Source organism: Cajanus cajan, chromosome 5 (assembly GCF_000230855.2).
Source record: "Cajanus cajan strain Asha chromosome 5, NIPB_CcT2T_4, whole genome shotgun sequence".
Classification (NCBI taxonomy): domain Eukaryota; kingdom Viridiplantae; phylum Streptophyta; class Magnoliopsida; order Fabales; family Fabaceae; genus Cajanus; species Cajanus cajan.
Window position 1 is genome coordinate 55,955,596 of NC_138521.1, and position 21,435 is coordinate 55,977,030.

The 21,435-nt window shown below is 36.5% G+C and overlaps 2 protein-coding genes across 2 annotated transcripts; both read right to left on the reverse strand.

Moving 5' to 3' along the window:
- Positions 1–5,745: 5,745 nt before the first annotated feature.
- On the reverse strand, positions 5,746–10,500 carry LOC109807694 (uncharacterized). Its single transcript, XM_020370276.3, has 3 exons — positions 9,271–10,500; positions 6,646–6,772; positions 5,746–6,520 (listed from the first exon to the last, which is right to left on the reverse strand). The coding sequence occupies exons 1-3, from the start codon at positions 9,940–9,942 to the stop codon at positions 5,958–5,960; spliced, it is 1,362 nt and encodes a 453-aa protein (XP_020225865.1). The 5' UTR covers positions 9,943–10,500; the 3' UTR covers positions 5,746–5,957.
- A 2,386-nt stretch (positions 10,501–12,886) lies between these two features.
- LOC109809087 (dehydration-responsive element-binding protein 1F) lies at positions 12,887–13,954 on the reverse strand. The gene has a single exon (XM_020372309.3). It carries the CDS (start codon positions 13,893–13,895, stop codon positions 13,149–13,151), a length of 747 nt encoding a protein of 248 aa, XP_020227898.2. The 5' UTR covers positions 13,896–13,954; the 3' UTR covers positions 12,887–13,148.
- Positions 13,955–21,435: the final 7,481 nt, after the last annotated feature.

Genomic DNA, 21,435 nt, shown 5'->3' on the forward strand with positions numbered 1-21,435 from the left:
GTCGTCCGATGCGGTGGATCGATGCATGGAGCAATCGTTTGTCCGACGCGGTGATGTAGTACGGGAAAAAGAAAGAAGAAGAAAGAAAAAGAAAAAAAAAGAAAAGGAAAGAGAGAAGAAAAGGTCTATGGAGAAGAAGGAGATGATAGATGTATTTTTTATATATAAAAAGATAGTAATTTTTATTTAAGTATAAATAATATTACAGGAGGACTAAATTTTTTTGTTCAAATCTTCTTAATCTTGAATTTTGTTTCTGTCATTTTTAGTTAAATTTTAAGTTCAAATATTTTGCATAACATATATCCTAATTAATATCATTATCAGTATTATTATTATTAATTTTTTTTAAATCAATCATCTTGTATCGATATAATTCTAAAATCCCCAAAAATTTTAATATCTACAACCATTTTCAATGTATCTGATGTTTTCAATTTTTATATTAGTATGTATTTCAATCGTTACGTATTTTTATTTATATATGTTATGTAAATGTCATTGTTTTTAAATTAAAAAATTATTAAATATTTTGAATATGTTTTTTTTCAAAATTTTACCTGTCTGATGGACACACTAAGTCTTCTAGTAGTCCGAAGGCCGAACAAGACTCCCGACCTACTAATCTGATACGCTGAAGAGGGGGTTGGTACCTGCAAAAGGCACTCCGACGCTCAAGTCAGGACAAGCTCGAATCTCTAGGATAATTAATGAACAGTGACGTTACCTTTTGTCCTGAGCTATTTATACTGTCATTTATGGTCCCCGGACCCCATGGGCCTCGCAGCATACTTACCGTATTAGGTAATACACCCTAATCAACTAATTAATCCCTAATTACTTGATTAAAGGTAACAAGTGACGATAGGCCGATGCAGGTGGCCAATTGGCATTCGGCTGCCCGGTTCTGCCATTCAGTGGCCGACAGGGTGGTGGCCGACCCCCCTACCTGTACACTACCCCCCAGCCTTGAAGAAAGATGGAGCTTTCTTTAAGGGTAAAATGGAGACAATGGCTCTGGTAAGGTGAACGGTTGCACATTTGTAACCGTTGGATCGTGTGAATCGAACGGTTACATAAATTCAAAAGTTGCATTTTCCCACCCATTTGATGAGCCTATAAATAGGTGAGTGGTAGGGCCATTCGCACGTATTGCTCTCAACCGAATTGGGGTAGCCGAAGATCTCCGAAGCCGATCTGACTAGGAATTGTTCTGCAAAGAAATTGGTAAGCTTTTATAATCATGGTTAATACTTCTACGAGCTCTTCGTCCGACAGCTCTCGGTCTTCGTCATCCGAGGGGACATCGTCCAGTGAGTCAAGTCATCGAAGTACCGTTCGGCTGTCGATTGATGCCGATGGACCGAATGAGGGTGCTTCTTCTTCGGGGGAAACCTCTACTAGCGGGAGTGAAGAGGTTCAGGAAAAGACGAAGCGTGTCTCGAATCGGCAATGATACGGTCCCTCTGATGTGCCCGGTTACGAGTGGGTTAATGGGGAGGTAACTTCCTACTACTCACGTTACCGAGACACAACTATGATCACAAACCTGCTGGACTATACTAAATGCTTAAATTTTGACGCTAAGGAGGAGCCGTATCCGATTGGAGTTCGGTCTTGCCGAAATAACGCCTTCCCGAACCCAGACATTGTTTGTTTAGATCAAAGTGGCGCAAAGATGGAGTCATTTTATATGTACGACTGCCTCGTTCGGGACCTGAAGGTAAAGCTGCCGTTTGATGAGTTTACCATGGGGGTGCTGAAGGTGTTGAACGTTGCTGCTACTCAATTGCATCCGAATAGCTGGGCGCAATTGCAAGGTTTTAAGCACTTGTGTAAGTGTATCCACATCAAGCCTTCTCCACTCCTTTTTCTATATTTTTACTCTTCCCGACCTACTATACTGGCGAAGTGGCTCTCCTTGAGCCGAGTGGGTGATCGGCTACTGTTGGACAGTTTTACCTCGTCATATAAGAATTTTAAGGCGGGATATTTCCGGGTGACTATCAGGCCGAATGGACGGCGCTTTTTCTTTGGGGAGGATGATAAAAGTCTGTTCCCGCTGTACTGGACTCGTGCCCCTCGGCCTTACGACGTGGTGCCGAAGAAGATGTTGACGGCCGAAAAGCGGAATGACCTGAAGTTATTACTTCGCCTTCCTCGGTGCTTGCCGACTCGGGCTTTGATTAATGTGGTTGAATCTTCACGTTGGTGGAACGTCCTGATAGGTATGCTATCTGTCCTATTTGGAATGTGAGTTTAATTCCTATTGATTTTTACCTCATTATTCTTGCAGGAATCATGGTGACCAGCGGTGCCGATAAGCTGAACATCCGAAAACTCCTTATGGCTCGGGCAAAGCAAGTCCGACAAGCTGGAGGTGTAGGCACCTCGGATCCACCAGCGTTTTCTTTACTATGCAGTTGTGAATTTCCACGCTAATCACCATTGGATCATCTTGCTCAGGATCGATGCCTTGAAAATCAGCATCAGTGAAAGTTATTATTGGTAATCGTCGGGGAGGTTGCCTATCCACATTATTGACCGAACGAATAGCTCTAAGGTGTCTCTTTCGGGCAGAAGATGTCGAGCCGCCACCCGCAAATCCACCTGCGATTGTGTTTATGACCCTCCGACGTGAAGGTGCCGAATCATCTTTCTTTTCTTGCGACCTACTTCGCTCGCGCCGAGGTCTATCAGACCGATCCTGCCCATGCCGATCATTGTGTCGATACTGGGACGAGGAGCGGGGACGATATGAAGCTGGCCGATCCACAAAATTATGCAACTTGCCTTGCTTGACCAAATCTTCAATTTTATCTTTTAAGGCGGCACACTCTTCAGTTGAGTGTCTGCGATTTCGGTGATACCTGCAGGTTTTGCTGGTATCGGCGCGTGGCGGAGTGGAAGCTCTCTTTGGAACCGCCAACACTTTTGCTGCCAAAGCTTGCTCCAGGGCCTGGCTTGCATTAAGAGGGGTGTAATTGGAGTATTTGGGACCTCGCACGGGTCGATCCCGAAGAGCTATTTCTTTGCCTCGCCCCCTGTATGTCTGTTCGATTGGCTTCTCGGGCTTGGCCGACTGGTCAGTCCGGGCCTGATTTCGAAATTCGGCCAACTCCTCCATTTGCATATATTTATCCGCTCTCCTGCGCAGGTCATTCATATCTGAAGGAGGTTTCTTGCATAGGCTATTGACGAATGGCCCTGGTTTTAAAGCCGTCGTCAGGTGATGAAGTGCTACCGCCGGGTTAAGATCTCGGATTTCAAAGGCTGCCTTGTTGAACCGATCCATGAAAGTTCGAAGCGATTCTTTCTTATCTTGCCGAAGGCTAACCAACGACAAAGATGTCAAGCTATGAGGACGGCTTGTTGCAAACTGAACTGTGAATTGAGATGACAGAGTATTGAATGAGTCGATCGAGTTAGGGGGTAGCCAAGTGAACCAGCTCAACGCCCTACCGTTGAGGGATGTGGGGAAAATGCGACACAATGCAGCATCATCCGTAGTACTCAGGGTTACCTGCGTAAGAAAAACATCAAGATGTTCATCAGGATCAGTGGTACCATTATACTTATCAATGGGTAAAGATTTCCAATTGTCCAAAAGAGAGAGCTGCATTATGGAGGGGGTGAAAGGGTGTCGGTGTGAGCCGATAGTTGTCAAATCTGCGGGCCGACCGACAGTGGGTAAGGCTGAAGGGTGCTTTTCAGGTGCTACTACCGAGGCATGAGGGACCGATGTATGGATCGTATGGGACTGGTGCGACCCTTGAGTTTGCGTATTGGTGACCTGAGTAGGTTTCCATGAGGTGTCTTGATTCCTTAGTGCCTCATTCTCAGCTTTCAAGGCCGAAAGCTCCCTAGCATATTTTTCTCGCTGTTGTTTCGTAGCCTCCATCTCTTGTTTCAATAGACGGACGGTTTCAGAAAGGTTGGTTTCGTCCACCACCTCGACATGTTCTTCTTTGTGTTGCTGATCTACCGTGTTCGTCCTCCTTGTTATCGCCATTGTCTTGCTCGATTAATCTCTAAGATCGTCTCGGTTCGGCCCCACGGTGGGCGCCAAATGTACCTGTCTGATGGGCACACTAAGTCTTCTAGTAGTCCGAAGGCCGAACGAGACTCCCGACCCAGTAATCCGATACGCTGAAGAGGGGGTTGGTACCTGCAAAAGGCACTCTGACGCTTAAGTCAGGACAAGCTCGAATCTCTAGGATAATTAATGAATAGTGACATTACCTTTTGTCCTGAGCTATTTATACTGTCATTTATGGGCCCCGGACCCCATGGGCCTCGCAGCATACTTACCGTATTAGGTAATACACCATAATCAACTAATTAACCCCTAATTACTTGATTAAAGGTAACAAGTGACGATAGGCCAATCCAGGTGGCCGATTGGCATTCGGCTGCCCGGCTCTGCCATTCAGTGGCCGACAGGGTGGTGGCCGACCCCCCTACCTGTACAAAAATATTTTAAAAAATATTACTTGATATGCAATAATTAAAAATACTTTTAATTGAAAGGCATTATACTTTTAATGAAATTCAAGATTAAAAATTTATAAAATATCGAGTTACTTGAAATTGTTCGAAACCGTTTGAATGAAAATAAAGAAAAGTTGTTTAACGCTCTGGTAACATAATAAAGATCATTAAGTACATAAATCTATACGCCAAACAATTTTTTAGAGTTACTCCAATTGAAAATGCTCTTATAGATTGTGTACAACATGAGTTGACAGCAAAAACTTTAATTCTTCTTTAAGTTGAAGTGACAAATCATTCATATGCATGTTCTCCTGCAATAAATCTTCGTCTATCCGGATATGCATGGATAGACCTCAGACAAGTTATAGAAAAAGAGAACTAGAAATCAAAAGAAAGCAAAATTAAGGTGTAAATTGAACCAACGTAAAATTCAAAATTTCTAGAAGGTCACTTAGTTTTTGGTAAGCTTTCAATTCAGTTATGTATGACCTTTGAAATATTGAAACTCTGAATAAAAGTTAGAAATTCAAAAGTCCAAAACTAAATGAAAAACAGATCGACATAATTTAGTAGCCTTTCAGTTAAAAGCAAAGAGAGATTCCAACTGCCACGGTATTAAAAGTCAAATACATGCACAAAGTCTAATATTAATGAAAAGTCTTTCAGAATATAACTGAACCTTTTAACTTTCATTTAACGGTCATAAGAGTCAAATCAAGAGTAAAAGTTTTTAATAGGAATAGAATCATAAAATTAAAAATTTGTAAGGTAAATTTCCGGCGTCGTATATAAAAAAAATTCATTAAACTTATGAAATTTATTTCATTTTCAGTATGCATTTAAGTTATCTGTGGTTTTTTTTTTTTACACCAAGATGATTATATGCGGTTATTCAGTTAATTAAATTTGCAAGTTTTTAGCATTACTATAAAAACCATGAAATATTGCAACAAGGGAGTTTTTTTTTTTTTTTTTTCTTGATGTCCGAACACATAAAAAATGAAGACATTGAGAATAATTTTTTCACCGTCCATCAATGAAGGGAAACCGATCTAAATCGAAAAATAAGTTTTGTTTTTTTATTTGTAAGATGATAGGGAAATTCGAAATTAAAACTTTGTATATATTATTTTAATTTTTTTTATCACTTTTCTCATCTTATTATTTCTCTGTTACTACTCGTTTTTGGACGTACCAACATTTTATTATATATATTTTTTGAATTTGATCTCCTCTCTCGACTATTTAATATTTATGATCAACACAACACGTAGGTCTAGCATTATATATAGGGTGTGAAAGCATTTCATGCAGGATAAATATGGGGAAGAAAATCATCATTACTAAAACCAAAATTTCCCCGAATAGTTCCAAAATTGATCCACCCGTATCCCCGAGACAGGGAGAAGAAACGAATACAATTGAAAACAATGAAATAAGATAGTCGCAGCATGGATCTCATCTCAGTGACTAGCATGTGTGGTGAGGTCAAGTACCAACTCATTAACCAAATTTGCCAAGACCTCGTTTCCCAACTCCATTGCCAATTGTTGAATTTCTTTATCAAAGTTCTTCCATTCCCCACACTTGTCCATCTCGCTAATGTAGACGCACCTTCCTCCCTGCACTTCCCAACCCAAATACTGTTCCTGGGGTTGCCCATGTATCCAATCTTCCGCTACCTTGCAAAGTTGAAACTTCTTTGAGTGATCAATGTCTTCACTTTCACCAATACTCTGCTTGAAGAAATCAAACAGCAGGTTCTCTGCCTTAACTATCAAACTGTTTGATGGTATTGACCTTTTAACGAAGTTTAGGAGATCGCGAGCATTTTCCTCGATGATGCCAATGTTGTCACGACGCAACTTGTTATCGTTACGCTTTAATATGGAGCATTGTTTTGAAGAATGATTGTGTGGTTCATCCTTCAACTCTAACCGCGCGAACCTTTTCTCTAAAACCACCGGCTCCAGTTGAGTCGCGCTTTCAAAATGCCGTCTTTTCTGCATATGTTTGTGTTTGGCGCCTGTAATCATATAGTATATATATACACACAATTTTATTTGTCGGATAAATAGAATGTATTTATGCTGCAAAACTTCATCGAATAATTTTATGGCATGTTGTTGTTGAGGGAGAGAAGGGAACTACCTTCAGAAAAGGAAAGAATAGTCGAAGTGGAATTGAAATGAGAATTGTAAATATCATCTTCATCTTCAAATGGGCAATCCAGTATCGATACAGGACTAAATTGTTCCTTCTCATTTGCCCAGTATTCCTGTTTCATGAGAGCCAATTCACTAATTAGTCTCTTTTTCATTTGAGGAAAAAAAAATTGGACACGACTGACATTTTACTAGGGGAAGAGTTTAAACAATCAGATGGAAATGAACAAACTTCACTGCAAAACCAACTTTGTACTTGATTTTTTCAAAAAGACTTCTGGTACCCAGAGATAATTAAATTTTAGAGTTTAATTTTGTACACTATCAAATTATTAAACCACATCCCTCAAAATTTCAAACTTTTTTTCCCCAATGATTTATCAATATGCTATTTAAAGATATATAGTGCAAGAAATTTTGATAATGCATCAAATATAAATTCTTTACTTTAAGGATACTTGTGTAAATTAGAGAACATTATAATTAGCTTATATTAAATTTCATTAATGCTTATATATATATATATAAATTGATTTGTTGAAATCAAGGTCAATTCGTTCTCAACTTGCTCTTCTACAATTTGTATATGTTTTTAAAAAATAGCTTTTAGTTATGAAGCCTCTCAAATTATTCACTCCCTACGACTGCATGCGTTACAGATTTAGCGAAATGTTTAAGAAGATATGAAGGAGAAAAAGAAAAGGAGAAAAGCACATGTGCACGTGCTTGACGATATTTAATAAGATGAATTGGCCAATCACGACTCCAGTTGTTAATCATTTCATGAGTAAATTAATTGTATTATAGGATAAAATCATTCTTTAAGTTTTCACAGCTTACTGAGAAAAATTAAAAAAAAAAATATGATAGTGAACTATCCCCCGATTTTTTAAGAAAAAAATGTTATACAGTAATATAACTTACTTAAAAAGTATATTTTACATAATTAGAATATTTAGCAATAAAATATATTAAATATACTTGTGAAAGTTATACATGCAAAGCAAACTACGAATATGAAGTGAAATTCGAGTGAGGGTAAATCCAACCCTACTCGTGTAGCCGCCGCGCACGAAATGACAAAATATTAGCCAACTTTCCAAACTATCCCGTATTTTGACTGGGATTTTGCTAACCAAACCATCCTCTTAAGCTAATGGTTAAATAGTTGTAAACAATTTTTTTTAATAGTATAATAGTATTCATATTAATAATATTTTATCATAATTTTTAGTAAGTTTTTATACTTAACCGATTTGGATTTAAATCAACAACCAGTTCATAGTGTGATTAGTGTCAGTAATTGCAGTGAGTTTCAGCGCCGCGGAAGGCGCTTAGTGGACAAAGCAGTCCCCTCTTCACTCCAAAAGTACACACTCTGCACGTGCAAATCACGCTAAATGCTGTGCTTCCAAAAAAAACCAAATCTTTTAAATAAATAAAGGGACCATGCATGGTTTAAATAAAGGGAATCGTATTCTCCAATGCAATTTAGGAAAAAGAATACTGATAATCATTAATTTAAATTAATAATAATTAAAGTTTAGAGCAATATTAAAGACACCCGCATAACAATAATAAAATATCAATAATTTTTTTTTACCAACATTTTGAGTTCAAGCATTTCAAATGATAAAAACTTAGTTGGTTAATTTAATTAATAATGTTAAACTAGTGAACACTTTACACCAATATCATACTTAAAAAAAAAAGCCCTTTTCAATCATTTTTAATGATATTCAATTATTTAATTTATTAAAATTAAGAAAACTGGTTAATTTAATTAATAATATTAAACTTTCCTAAACTTATAATAATATTTTTCTAAAACTCACTACAAGAAATTGCATATAATGACATATAAAATGTGTAATTATAAATTTAATATATGCAAGTATAAATTAATTTAATATATACTTACATACAATTTTAATATTGATTTTAAATGAGATTTAACAATATATATTATGTGTCATTATAACTTATATATACATTTTTAATAATATATCAATCTATATTATATTTATATTATAGATTAAAATAATTTTTAGTAATAAATATTATAACATTTTAGGAGTTGTATCACTATAAAACAATTATTTTGTAGTGACTATCCGTAATATAATGGCACTTGATAAACAATATATTAAATTAAAAGAAATAACTTTAATTAAGGTACTTTTTTAATAAAAATAATTAACATAAGAAATATTTTATGTTAACTCTCATAAAGACGAAAAATATATACAGATTAATTTGAATCTTATAAAAAAATGGAGAAGAGTATAGTTAAATTCACAATTTATGAAGACCTTTAATTTGCATATATTTTGTTATTAATTAATGTAAAACAGATGGGTCAACAATTTAAAAATCATCCATGCTCTTTAAATATTTGAACTACTTGAAAAAGCCACCGAACCCCCCCGAAATATTGAATGCCCTAACCTATCACATTTTTTATTTTTTTTTATTTTCCGGATCTGACTAGTTCAATTTACTTTCTGAAGGTGGAACTTGTTTTCCTTCTTAACCTGTGCCGTAACAAAATCCATACAATAAAAAACAACTTAAAAAAATAGTACAAGAATTCAAGTTGGAAATCACTTACCTTGGTTACTACCACTGGTTCCACCTTGTGATGAGGTGCACGTGCACCCTCTTTGGTGCCCTCAAGTACGAGGTAGTTTTCATTGGAGGTCTCAGAGGAAGCAGCGGTGGAAGCAAAAGTGAATTCACTCTCTCCCCAGCTGTCACTACCGCAGCCGGAAGAGGTGGTGATGCTCGTGGCACGTGCAGAGAACACAATATCCTCATTCAACGACGTCGCTTTACGATGCTCCTGATCCTGCATGATGAGTTCGCGGAAAGATCTCCTCCTCCGCGGCACACCTTCGCTTCCCTCCTCCCTCGCCGCCTTTCTCCAGAAGCTTCTACTCAACAGCTTCCTCGAGAAGCTTCTAGAAAGAAGACCGGTGGAAGCTTTCTTGGTTTTCTTTTGTGACAAGGGGAGTGACTTTATAGCCTTCATTATGGCTCCCGAAGCTCTCTGCAGAGCCGAATAAGAAGACGTGGAACGTGGTCGAGGGAGTGCATTCCTTCGTTTGCGTTGAAATCCCACGCTTGTGCAGCACTGTTGCCGCGGGAACGATTTAAAACCGTTCGATGAACACGAACTGAGGTCGTCCCTCATGAGGTAGTCCTTCAGCAAAACGGAGCGTTTTGGGAGGTGCATTAGAGAATGATTACACAAAGGTTTGCCTTTGCCACCACTAGAAGCCATGTATATAACTAAGGTGAAGAAATGTAAGGTAGGGGATAGAACAAGAAAATAGAGTATGGTGTAGAAATATAGAGATAGTTAGGGATTATATATATTGCTGAACGGGGAAGGAGTTGAGAAGTTTCGGAGGTGAAGATCTCAAATCTCAATACATAAATTAATGTTGTGTGGGAAGCGGACAAATTTAGAGATTGAAGGCAGTACTGAAAGGCGTGCAATGACAGTGAGGTATAAGAAGTGTATGCGCGAGAAAGAAGAAGCTTGGATGCTTCTTATTTCATATTCATAAAAATTTGAATCTCAAGAGAGATTAGTTTAATATTTTGGCTGAATTTGAAGTTTGTTGTATAGTGAGTTACTTGAGTTAAAGAAATACGATAGTGTCTGCATTGGCTGCCAATAGACCTGTAGTTGACTCTTTAAGAGTTTCTCCCCACGCGCATAGGCACGTGCCACGTTTTTGGGATCCTCTTGTTGATTGTTGACTTACGACTTCCGACTTCCGACAGCCATCTCATCGTTTTCTTCCTATTTATTTCCTACTCCTTTCTTTATCTTTAAAAGCATTTTACACATTTTACAATTGGCAAATACCCATAACACTAGGGTAATAAGACACGTATTTTATAATTTAAAACTGAGGTATTTCAAATAAAGAATATGTATTTAAAAATTCTTTAACATTATTATGATATTTATTAAGTTCTCTTATTTTTTTAAATTCCACATAATCAAATATTACTTCCTCTTTCCAATATAAGAAAAAAAAAATCACCCTAATTAAGATAATGTTGTTTATATCATTTAACTTTGTTAATTACATCTAAAAATGACTTTTCTTAAACTATTCTTTCTTAAAACTTGATATTAAAAATACAAAAAAAAATATTCGAAATATAATCCCAATTAAATGAAATCATATTTTAGATATGACAATATTAAATAAATTGATATTAATTAAAATTTGTCTATATTTGAGATCAACATTTTTTTCATAAGTTTCATAAAATTTAGTGGGATTTCTTATTGCGAGTCCAGAAAAATTTTAATTGATAACAAAATCATATTAAAAAGGAGTATTAAAGTAATAAAAAAAAGGGAAAGTAACGATTGTTTTTTGGATGATTTGATGTCTATCGTTATGAAGTTGTTTCCAATGAAAATGTTTGGTCATTTTTGTACATTTACAACTAGATCATGTCTTTAATTCATTTGTCATGGTGTTCTAAGTTTAACCTTGACTAAAGAGTCTAACTTTTTTGTCCAATGGGTGTTAGTGTGTCACCTCTTAATGAAATTATCAAGATTAATACTAAGGGAAACCCCCTAGAGAACTCGAGTCCAACTAGGTTTGATAGTATTCTATACCCGATTCCATGAGAAATTGACTTTGTGGTTAATGGTTACTTAGGTAGTTGTGGTTTCTCAACCATTACCAATGTAGAGCTTTATACCGTATATTTTTGGTCTAAAAGTAGTTAAAGAAGTTAAATTATATGCGAAACGAACTCAACACTTTTACTCACTTTCATCTTCAATAGAGTCAATGTTTTTCATTTGTATGCTAGCATCATCGTTGTTATATGATCTCTCGTGAACTTCTCTTGGGACCTATCTTTAAATGTCTTCTGAAGCAAGACAACTTCATAGTAGATTAGTTAGCAAAGGAGGGAGTTAGATCTGCTTCTTAGTTTAACCTTATAATTACTTGTCTATCAACTCTCCTTCCATATGTCTTAGCTAATACTATCATTAGTGGAAAAAATATTTTTAAAATCAGTCATTTTTAACTTTTAAAATCGATTCTATGACCGATTTTAAAAGAATCGATTTTAAAAAGTGAGACTTTTAACATCGGTCATGCATGAGCCGATTTTAAAAATTAGACTTTTAACATCGGTCATGCAATAACTTATGTGGACACTTTGTTTATCAAACCTTAGTTTTTTCCTTCAATATGTTCTTTTAAGATTTCATAAGCACATAAAAAAATTATAATATTTTTAATTTAGAGATCTAATTAAAAATTTTAAAATAATTAGATTTAACAATATGTTGAGTCACCTCTGTTAGAAATGTGTGAATCTAAAATCTGACACTAATCATTAAAAATTCCATGACTATTTTTAATCAACCTCAAAGTCAAGGCTAACATATATATAATCGATATATATAATATTAACGTGATTGAGTTTGATAAACATAAAGTTTAATATTAATTAGCGTTTTCTTATTAATTAAGAAAAACTAGTGTTATTTTAAAAAGAAACTCATCCCAATTAGTGTTGCGAAGCTGAATTAATGCTAATTTCATCTCTAATGATTTAGTTGCACGGCCTTCTCCTCTCCCACCACTTTTCCCTCAAACAAGACCTTCCCAACAAATGTGAAGCCCTGAAACACGTCTAAGTATGTGCTCTCAAAGCGATTTCCAAAGTGTTAATTTCTTGTGGACAAGAGATGGGAGAAAGGGGGAATAACTTGGGTTGGCCTGCATCCTTGTGGTGGTGGACTTGTTCATCAAAAAACCAAGGCTGTTGGTGACGCCCACTATGAAGGAGCAAGGTCTATAGATTAATAGACGAGTCTTGGAAGGTGAGCTAGCAAAGATTAGCATGATGATGCTGGAGTCCATAATTGAAGATGATGGTGGGTGCAGCTTAATTTAGAGTGTCAAACAAAACATTATACCTTTGAAGATATCTAATGCCTTTATATACTTGAATAAATTCGTAATAGTGGTGTAATTTTATCACTTGTTATACTTAACCAATACCTTCATTTACTCAGATAATTATACTTTTTTTCAGGTAGGTCAAAGTTTTGTTTAATACAACATATAACATTAGTTATTGGGTGCCCAAGTGGGATTTTGTTTATGATGAATCATACAGTCAGCTTGCACTGAACAATATATGTACATCTTTTTAATCGCTATAGAGGATTGTAAAACGTGAGTTTTCTTTGTTCATATATATATATAGATGAAAGCGGAAATTCTATTTCTCAAACAGTTCCTTTATCTGTCATGAGAATAACAAAAAAACTGAATAAGGAAAGATACAATGTTTTACAGCTTTGTTATTCTCCCTAACTCCCTATCGTCTGGGTCTTGGTACATTTTGTACTTGGTTGATAATTATGTACAAAAACCAAAAACGAAAAGAAAAGAAAGAAAAGTAAACACACTACAAATTGCATGCGCTTCAGATGGTGAAGTTCCACAGGGAAACCTCAGCATCATCCTCTACAAAGTTCCAGTCCCTAACATACGTAACAAAAGTAGGCGATCGCAGAGGCTCTTCCGCCATACTCCGAAGCCACTCATGCATGTCCGCAAAACCCGACGCATCCGGCATCGTAATTTCATCCAAATCACAAAACCCCCGCAGAGCTTTATTATTATTATTATTATTATTATTATTATCTTCATCTTCAGCAACGCTAACGTCACTGCTGCTAGCTTCGCAATCGGCAACGGCATGCGAATTGCCGCAACTGTCTTCAGCAGCAACCGCCACAGCAGCCTCCGCCGCCACTCGCCGAATCTCCTTGGCATTGGTGGACGCGGGAAGCGGCAGCCGCCAAGCGGAGTCGGCGAAGTTGAGGCACGCAAACTTGCCTCGAAGCGCGAGCGCGGCGACGTCGTGCGCACGTGCGGCCATCTCCGGCGTGGGGTACGTTCCGAGCCAGATCCTGGTGGACTTGTCGTTGGGAACGCGAACCTCGCACACCCACTTGTTGTTGTTCCTCCGCCGCACTCCGCGGTACACGGGGTGCCTCGTCTCCTTGAAGATTCGGCGCCCCGCCCGCTTCTTGGGCCGCGCCGACGCCAATGCGTGAAGGTCCTCGTCGGAGTGAGCGCTGGTTGGTGGGCTGGAGGAGCTTTCCGGCGAGGAACAAGAGTAGCACATGTTGTTCCACTTGTCAAATGTTTGTCCCAAGTTATTCATTTCTAGTGTTGGTTAGTCGAGTACGTGAAATGGTGGTTGTGATGTGAAATTGAGTAAGTTAATGAATTTGAAGTATTTATAGGTAGGCTTTTAAGGTTAGGGGATTGGCGGAAAATTAACGCACGTGGCTACGATGTGTACACGGACGCGGGTACAGTTGGCATTAACTGTAGCCTTGTAGGGTAAATTGAAGTGTGAAAGTGGCTGCCCACGGTTAACACTTGCTTCAGCTACTTGATACAGTGGGATTTACTTTTCAGCCCTCAAATTCCAATTCCACTCACTTACCCAATATCATCAATATTCAATGAAATAACTCGTACCTCCTTATATTTTTTAATTAATTTCTACAAATATTAAATCTTGTTCCTAAATATGGAATAGAGAAAAAATGAAATTTTTAACGAAAATAATCATATTCTAAGATAAATACTATATAACAATGTCATGATAAAAATAAATAAATAAAAAAAAAGTTTTGTGATCCGGCTGTGCCCCGCTAACGGCTCAGGATATGACTATCGATGGGAAGGGTTTGGAGGTTTAGGTGAAGCAGAGTCTAAAGCGTGTTTAGGATTTCACTCTACTCGTTTGAAAGAAAGAAAAAAAGGCATGGGTATGGGTCATTCTCATTCACGACGACGTCAAAGGATGAGTCATGGAATGGATAACAAAAATGGTCTTTGTCACGTAAGCTCAGTACGTGGTCATACAATTCATTTTGTGCTCCCACAGTTTAGCTCAGATACACAGCAGCTCATGGTTCATAACTTTATGTCATTGCTGATTATAATTATTTTGTCGTCTTTTCAAAACTATCATTTGTTCCGCTGAATATTAAGTCAGTAAAAGTCTCATTAGTGTGTGAACATTCCATGCGAAAATAAAAACGTTTTTATCCTTTAAGATTAGGTTAAACTTGTTTTTTAACTCTAAATTAAAAATTAATATTTTAGTGATTATAATTTTAAAAAGTTTGCTTTAGATTTGTGTTTCGATGGAGAATTTTAAAAATATTTTTTTTTGTGAATGTAAAATATTTTGAAATAAAATATTTTATATGAACAATTTTTTAGAAAGAAATTAAAATTCTAATAATTAAAATTTAAATTACTTTTCTGTCATTACTGATTAAAATTATTTTGTCATGTTCTAATGACCGACGATCATAGTCTCCCATCATCGTTGTACCGCTGAATACCGAGTTTCTACCGTGAAGGCGTGAACATAATCAATGCGAAATGAAAATTATGCTGTTATCCAAATTTATTTTTAAGTTACCTTTACATATTGATCTATCACTGTATAAAATTTATAAATTAAAAATTAAAAAATTTAAATATTTATTATAATAAAATTATTTGATATTTATGTTTTATTTTAATTAAAATATTTAAAATAATATTCTTCTTAACTTATTTATCTCATACATAAGATGAAAAATCTATTACTTTTATTACAAAATATTTCGGTATGTTAATGTCTAGCTAAAATTGCTTAAGAATACAGCTTTTTAACCATTGTGTCTATTTTAAAAATATATTACTAGAATGAGATTGTTTTAAAATAATTTATACCTTTAGAGTGATTAATGGGTGATGTTACTATGGTCCATAAAGAAACTTCTATCATGTGAAAAATAACTTTTTTTTAGTTATATATGATGTCAAAGCTCTAGCAATTTTTAGATCGACGTTACGTGTACATCTGGACCTATATGAAAAAAAAAATGCGGTTATAGTTCAAAGCAACCCAATTTATTTATTTATTTTTTGTCATTATAACTCGTAACAGCCCAATTTATTTATAATTATCCTTATTTTTATTTACTTTTTTAAGTAAGATATATTTTTTAAAAAATAAATTTAATTTTACATTTAAAAAAAGGGAGAAGTAGTTGCTATTGACACTAGCCCTAAAGAAAGAAAGAAATAATTTATAGTGATCAAATTTTGTTTTTTGTTTTGTATATTATATATACTTAAAATCTGTTATATTTTTTTATTTATAATTTAATATATATTTTTTAATTTTAAGATATAATTTTAAAAAATCTATTAAATATTTAAAATTTTAAAATATATTTTTAAAATTTTAAGATACATTTTTAATTGTTATCTTTATTTTAATTTTTTTAAATTCAGATATATTCATAATCATCTTTATTTTTATTTACTTTTTTTAATTAGGATATATTTTTAAAAAATAACTTTAATTTTTCATTTTAGAATAAAGGGAGAGAGGTCGTTATGGAAACTAGTGACCTCTCTTATCCTTAATAACTATTTCATCTATATATTCTAAAAATTCATTCAATAATATATATATATATATATATATATATATATATATATATATATATATATTCAAAAATGAAAAGTTGGTGGTATACACTTTAATATTTAATATTTGGACACCAATCCTTAACATGTATGATTCTAAAGTAAAAAAAAAAATGTTGTTATGGACTCAATGACCCAAAAAAAAAAAATTTGTAAGAGTTGTTATGGATCCTAGTGACTCTAAATTCTTTTTCTTTAGTCAATCATGAAGCACTACCTCCAATATCAACATTATTTTGTCGCTACCAGCTCTAGTGATTTCAATGTGGTGAGTTATATGGCTGTTTATGGTGGAAAATGTTCAAAGGTTCTTTTTATTCGAACTAGCATACAGACAATATTTCAATTTAGGCATTTAACGTGTTCTTACGGAATGAAGTACGGAGTAATTACCATGCAGTAAAGTATTTTTAATGATTAACCGTTGTTACACGTTCGTCAATAATTACCAGATAATGATATGCATGTACATAAATGCGCAGAGAAATAGAATGGACAATAAAGATACTGGCAATACATATCATCATTCACAGTATTCAACCTATTACAACATTTTAACATTTGAGTACTTCCAAACAGCGATTGAATGAAAAAAGAAAGCTACGCTAATTCTAATCCTAAAAAGAGAAAATACAAATGGCCGAGAAGTGATCATACCCAAAGATAATTCCTCGCATGGAAGCCATATGTGCAGGCAGAGAATGCTTTAGAATCTGGTTAAAGTATGAGTTTTCCGACCCTGTAACAATGTAGGTTTCTGGAATTTATAGAGTGAATTAATAGCGGTTAACTCGCTCGGATGCTTCTGCACGTAGATCACTATGGGATAACCGCTGCCCACTACGCTCATTATGGCTTCTAAAGTGTAACTTCTCACAACCGCTCCTCGTGTATATTAACTTCTCAACCAATAACTGTCTTCGAATTCGAATTAGTTATTGTTGGCCTATGTATGACTTCAACTTTTCGATCGTGACTCGAAACAACTCAAATAGGCTCCTTGTACGTCCCCAGCAGGTGTTCATTTTAATATTCTCTCGAGTAACACCTATTCGATTCTTAGAATTTTCGAGTAGACCTAACAAATGCCCCCTTAGGAATTCAATCTTGATGTGCATGCTTGGCCAGAGAGATTCGAATTCCTACCAAGCCTTACTCCAATTACTTAGTCGGAGTCTACATCTTTCGATGAAACCCTATTTTGATCTGTACTTTTTGATTTGCAATTAACCCATATGACCGTTTGATGCGACAATCATGGCAAATACGGCGTGTATTTCTGTTTTCACTATTCTCAAAATATTTTGGCGGCTGTTTTTAAACTTTCAATTAAAATTTGAATTAATTCAGAAGCCCATTCCACTCTAAGCCCAATGATGCGTAAATTTTTTTTTCTTTTTTACCCTATAGTGAAACTATTTTCACCATTTTACTCTTTTGCTTCCTTCTTGCCCAAGTTAGTGTTTTTCTGTCCCTCCACTGCTTGGTTCTTGATTTCCGGTGACCCTGTTCTTCCTAGTCTCTCTTGTTCTGATGGCCTATTCAACTGCTTCCACCTCTGCTGCCGTGGCTTCCACAACGTCTCCCACTGGTGTTTCTACTTCATCTCCTATCTTGACCACTGTGACGCCTTCTACTGTGGTGACTACTGCACCCGTAACCACCATGGCCACTGCAACTTCCGTTCACGGTACTCCTTTATTAATGGCCAACGCCCAAATCTGCAAAGTCAAAGAGGGCGATGACACTTTTGTTCCAATTCCCGGCATGGAAGAGGCCAGTTTGAAGATTTTTCAATCTCAGGTACTTCTCCCTTTCTCTTTAGAAAGTGGTTCTATTCATGCTTTTCTTGGTCCTTTCGCTGGTCAGAATACGAAGAGGTTTGGTAACACTCTTTTGCCTGAAGATCCTTCTTCCTTACCTTTCATCTATTCTCCTGAGATAGACTTAACCCTTTTTGGAGACACCACTAAGATCTTTAGAGCCTTCCCCCCTGTTAAAGATAGACATTCATCTTGGCTAGCCCGTGTGGAAGCTTCTATGTCCTATGAATGGAAAGAAACAGGAATTTTTGAGTTTATCCAACTGGCCAAGTTCGACCTCCATCTTTTCGACCCTCAGATGCTCCTTTCTGCTATCTTTTTATGGAATAGAGAAACTCGGGCTTTCAAATTCCCTTGTGGTTTTGTTTACCCTACTTTGCTCGATATTGCTGCTATAACAGGATTAATGCCTCTTGGAGAAAGATTTCATCCTGATGCGTTTGAAGAAGAAATTTCGATCAAGGATGTTTCGATTACTTGGGATAAAAAGACCTATTTGGCTTTTATCACTGCGCATATGGGCCCTTCTGGTACGCTTGTTTCCCCTTCAGAACATATTGCTTTTCTCATGTATTGGTTATCAGCATGTGTCTTTTGCACTCATTCACTCCAAGTCCCAAAATATTATTATAATTTAGCCCAAGCTCTTCACTCGAAAAAGAAGATATGTTTAAGCAAACTTCTCTTGGCTTCCCTGTACACTTGCCTTGATGAAGCTTCCGAGAGCCTTTCTCGAGAATCTGGGCCTCGAAATCTCTCCGGCCCATTATGGCTACTTCAAGTGTGGCTTAACGCGATATTAGAGAAGAAACTTCATCTGCCTTCGACTCCGATTACTATCTGCGAACTCGAAGGAGCTCGTTTGACAACCCTCACCCCTCGCAAACGTCTGGTAGATAATTTTGAGAGATATATCAGAGCTATTCTTAGTTTTACTGACTTCACCGAGGACTTAGCTCCTTTCATTCGACCGAACTTAATAGGTCCGACTTGGCTTCGTCAAAATAATCAGGTTGGAAACATCAGTCCTTCTTCGACCGACATTTGGTTTGGGTTCTTATCCTGGGATGTCATTATCTCAGGTATGAGGCAGAAAGATGTTAGGCTTTACCCTTACCAACCTCAGTTATTCGCTCGACAATTTGGGCTTTGCCAAATGAAGCCTCTCCCTCTTCGTCGTAAGGAAAGCATTGATGCAGATATTTGTGTCGACGAAGGGAATTATGAAGAAGTCCTCGATTTCATCCTTCGACCTGATAAAGAGCTCAAGCTTACACCCTCTACTTTTTCTCCTTCATTTTTGGTTTCAAAATGCTACCTTCGATGGTGGTGTTATTATGTTGTAGATAAACTCATCAATTTTGATGGCTTTTTGAAGAAGCTGATAAACTCTCCTCTCTCTTGTTCACAGGGGCCCAAGCAATCAGGTACTTTCAAGAATCAAACTATAATTTATCAATTCGAACAATTTTTTAAAGTTTGTTATCGACCCAACAATGTGCATCGAACCATCTTTGACGCTTCTGTCTCCTTATCGAAAATGGTACAAAAGAACATTCGCTCAAAAAAGGTAATAAGCCCTCGAGGTAAAACTGATTTCAAAAAATTTTGTCCAAAACACATACCCCCTCTTCCAAATGCTCTTTTCGGTTTAGTTAAACATGTATCTCACCCTCCCTGGGTGAAAACACTCAACCCGTTTTACCTCAAGCGCAAAGAGATTCCTGTTAAGGATCGAGTTACCTATGCGAGATGTTTCGTGTATGATTTTCCTCGAAACAAATGGTGGCCACTATGTTGGGTCAATAACATTAACCCTCCTCCTGGTAAATATCTTTCAACAAATTCATTTTTGATTTTGGTTTGAACTCATCTCATCTATTTTCTTGACTTTTGCAGCTGCCATTCCTCAACGTGTTCCTCAACATGTTGAGCAAACTCCTAATAGGGAGAGTGATGATGACGAGGATAAAGAGTCATCAAAGAAAGGTCGAAAACGAAAGACCGCTGCTGACAAAGTTTCTTTACGTTCTAAGGTACCATTCACTTCGATTTTACTTTTTACTAAAACTCTTCGACCATTTCATCATACCTCTTCAAGCTTTTATCTTATAGAGTATTGAAACTTCAAAGAAACCAAAAACGAGTTCAGACAATACCAAAACTGTAAGTGAATCAACCCAAATACCAGTGTTACTCTCTTGCTTACATTTCTTAATAATACAATTGTCCTCACTTTCAGGTCTCAACCATTAAAAAGCAAGATAAAGGGAAAGGAAAGATGGTCGTTTCCCTTTCCAAGAAAGCCAAGATGCCTCCGACTGTGAAGCTTCTTCAAGATGCAATGAAATCGGTGTCAAAAGTAAGTTAATTAATTTTTTTTTTTTGATTTATTTTCCCTATGTCATTGACTTCTCTAACACCTTTTTTTTTATTGCAGGATGTTGAAGTCATCCAACTTGACTCTTCTCACAATGTATCGAGAGATTTACCCCTTGTTACTGAAGCAACCCAACAGGTTCCCTTTCCTATCTTTCGGTCTTATAACCTTTCCTTCAATCTTCTCACCACAAAATTTCTGTGCAGTTGACCACACCTCAATTGAACAATGCTGAGATTGCTTCTGTGGTGGCTTCGATCAAAGTCCCTCCACAAGTCGAAGGAGACAAAATTCTCAATTCTGAATCTTCGCCTATTGTGAAGACCTTAAATGATTCTGCTCAAGGTGAACCCTCTTTCGAGCTACAACCTCCCTTGAGTCCGAACAAGGGTATATTTCTTTCGACTGTACAACCTCGTCATGATTCTTAATATAGTCATCTTATATATTCTCTTTTTGTGCAGGGTCGACTGAATCACCTCGACCTTTCACTGCTTCCCCCTTAACTCAAGGAGGTGCTACCTCTTCTGTTTAAGGCCTTTCCGCGATTCCTTCCCCTGACTTAGATTTGATGAGCTTCTTCAATGATGAAGATGAAGATATTAACAGTATCTTCGAGGTCTTGGACAATTGGACAAGTGGTCCTTCAGAGTCGGAGAAAGAAAAAGTTAAAGTTGTCGAGGAAATTTCTGAGACTCCATTATATCAACCTCTACTCGACTCTTTTCGATCGAAGGCATATGTCGAAGATCTTGACCAGGCCTTTCTCCTTCCTGAATTCAAGACAGAGGTGGAGCAAATGATGGATGATCTATTATCTTACTCAAATCTTCCTCCTGAAGTCCACTCTGAACTGCAAGAATTTGTCCAACCTTTTAGCCTCGCATGGGACCTTCGATCCCAATGGTCTTCTGCCTTTCAAGAGGTAACCCATGTCGAGGTTGAAAGCGAAGAAGACCGTGCTAAACTCGAAAAGCTTCGAACTGACCTGCTTA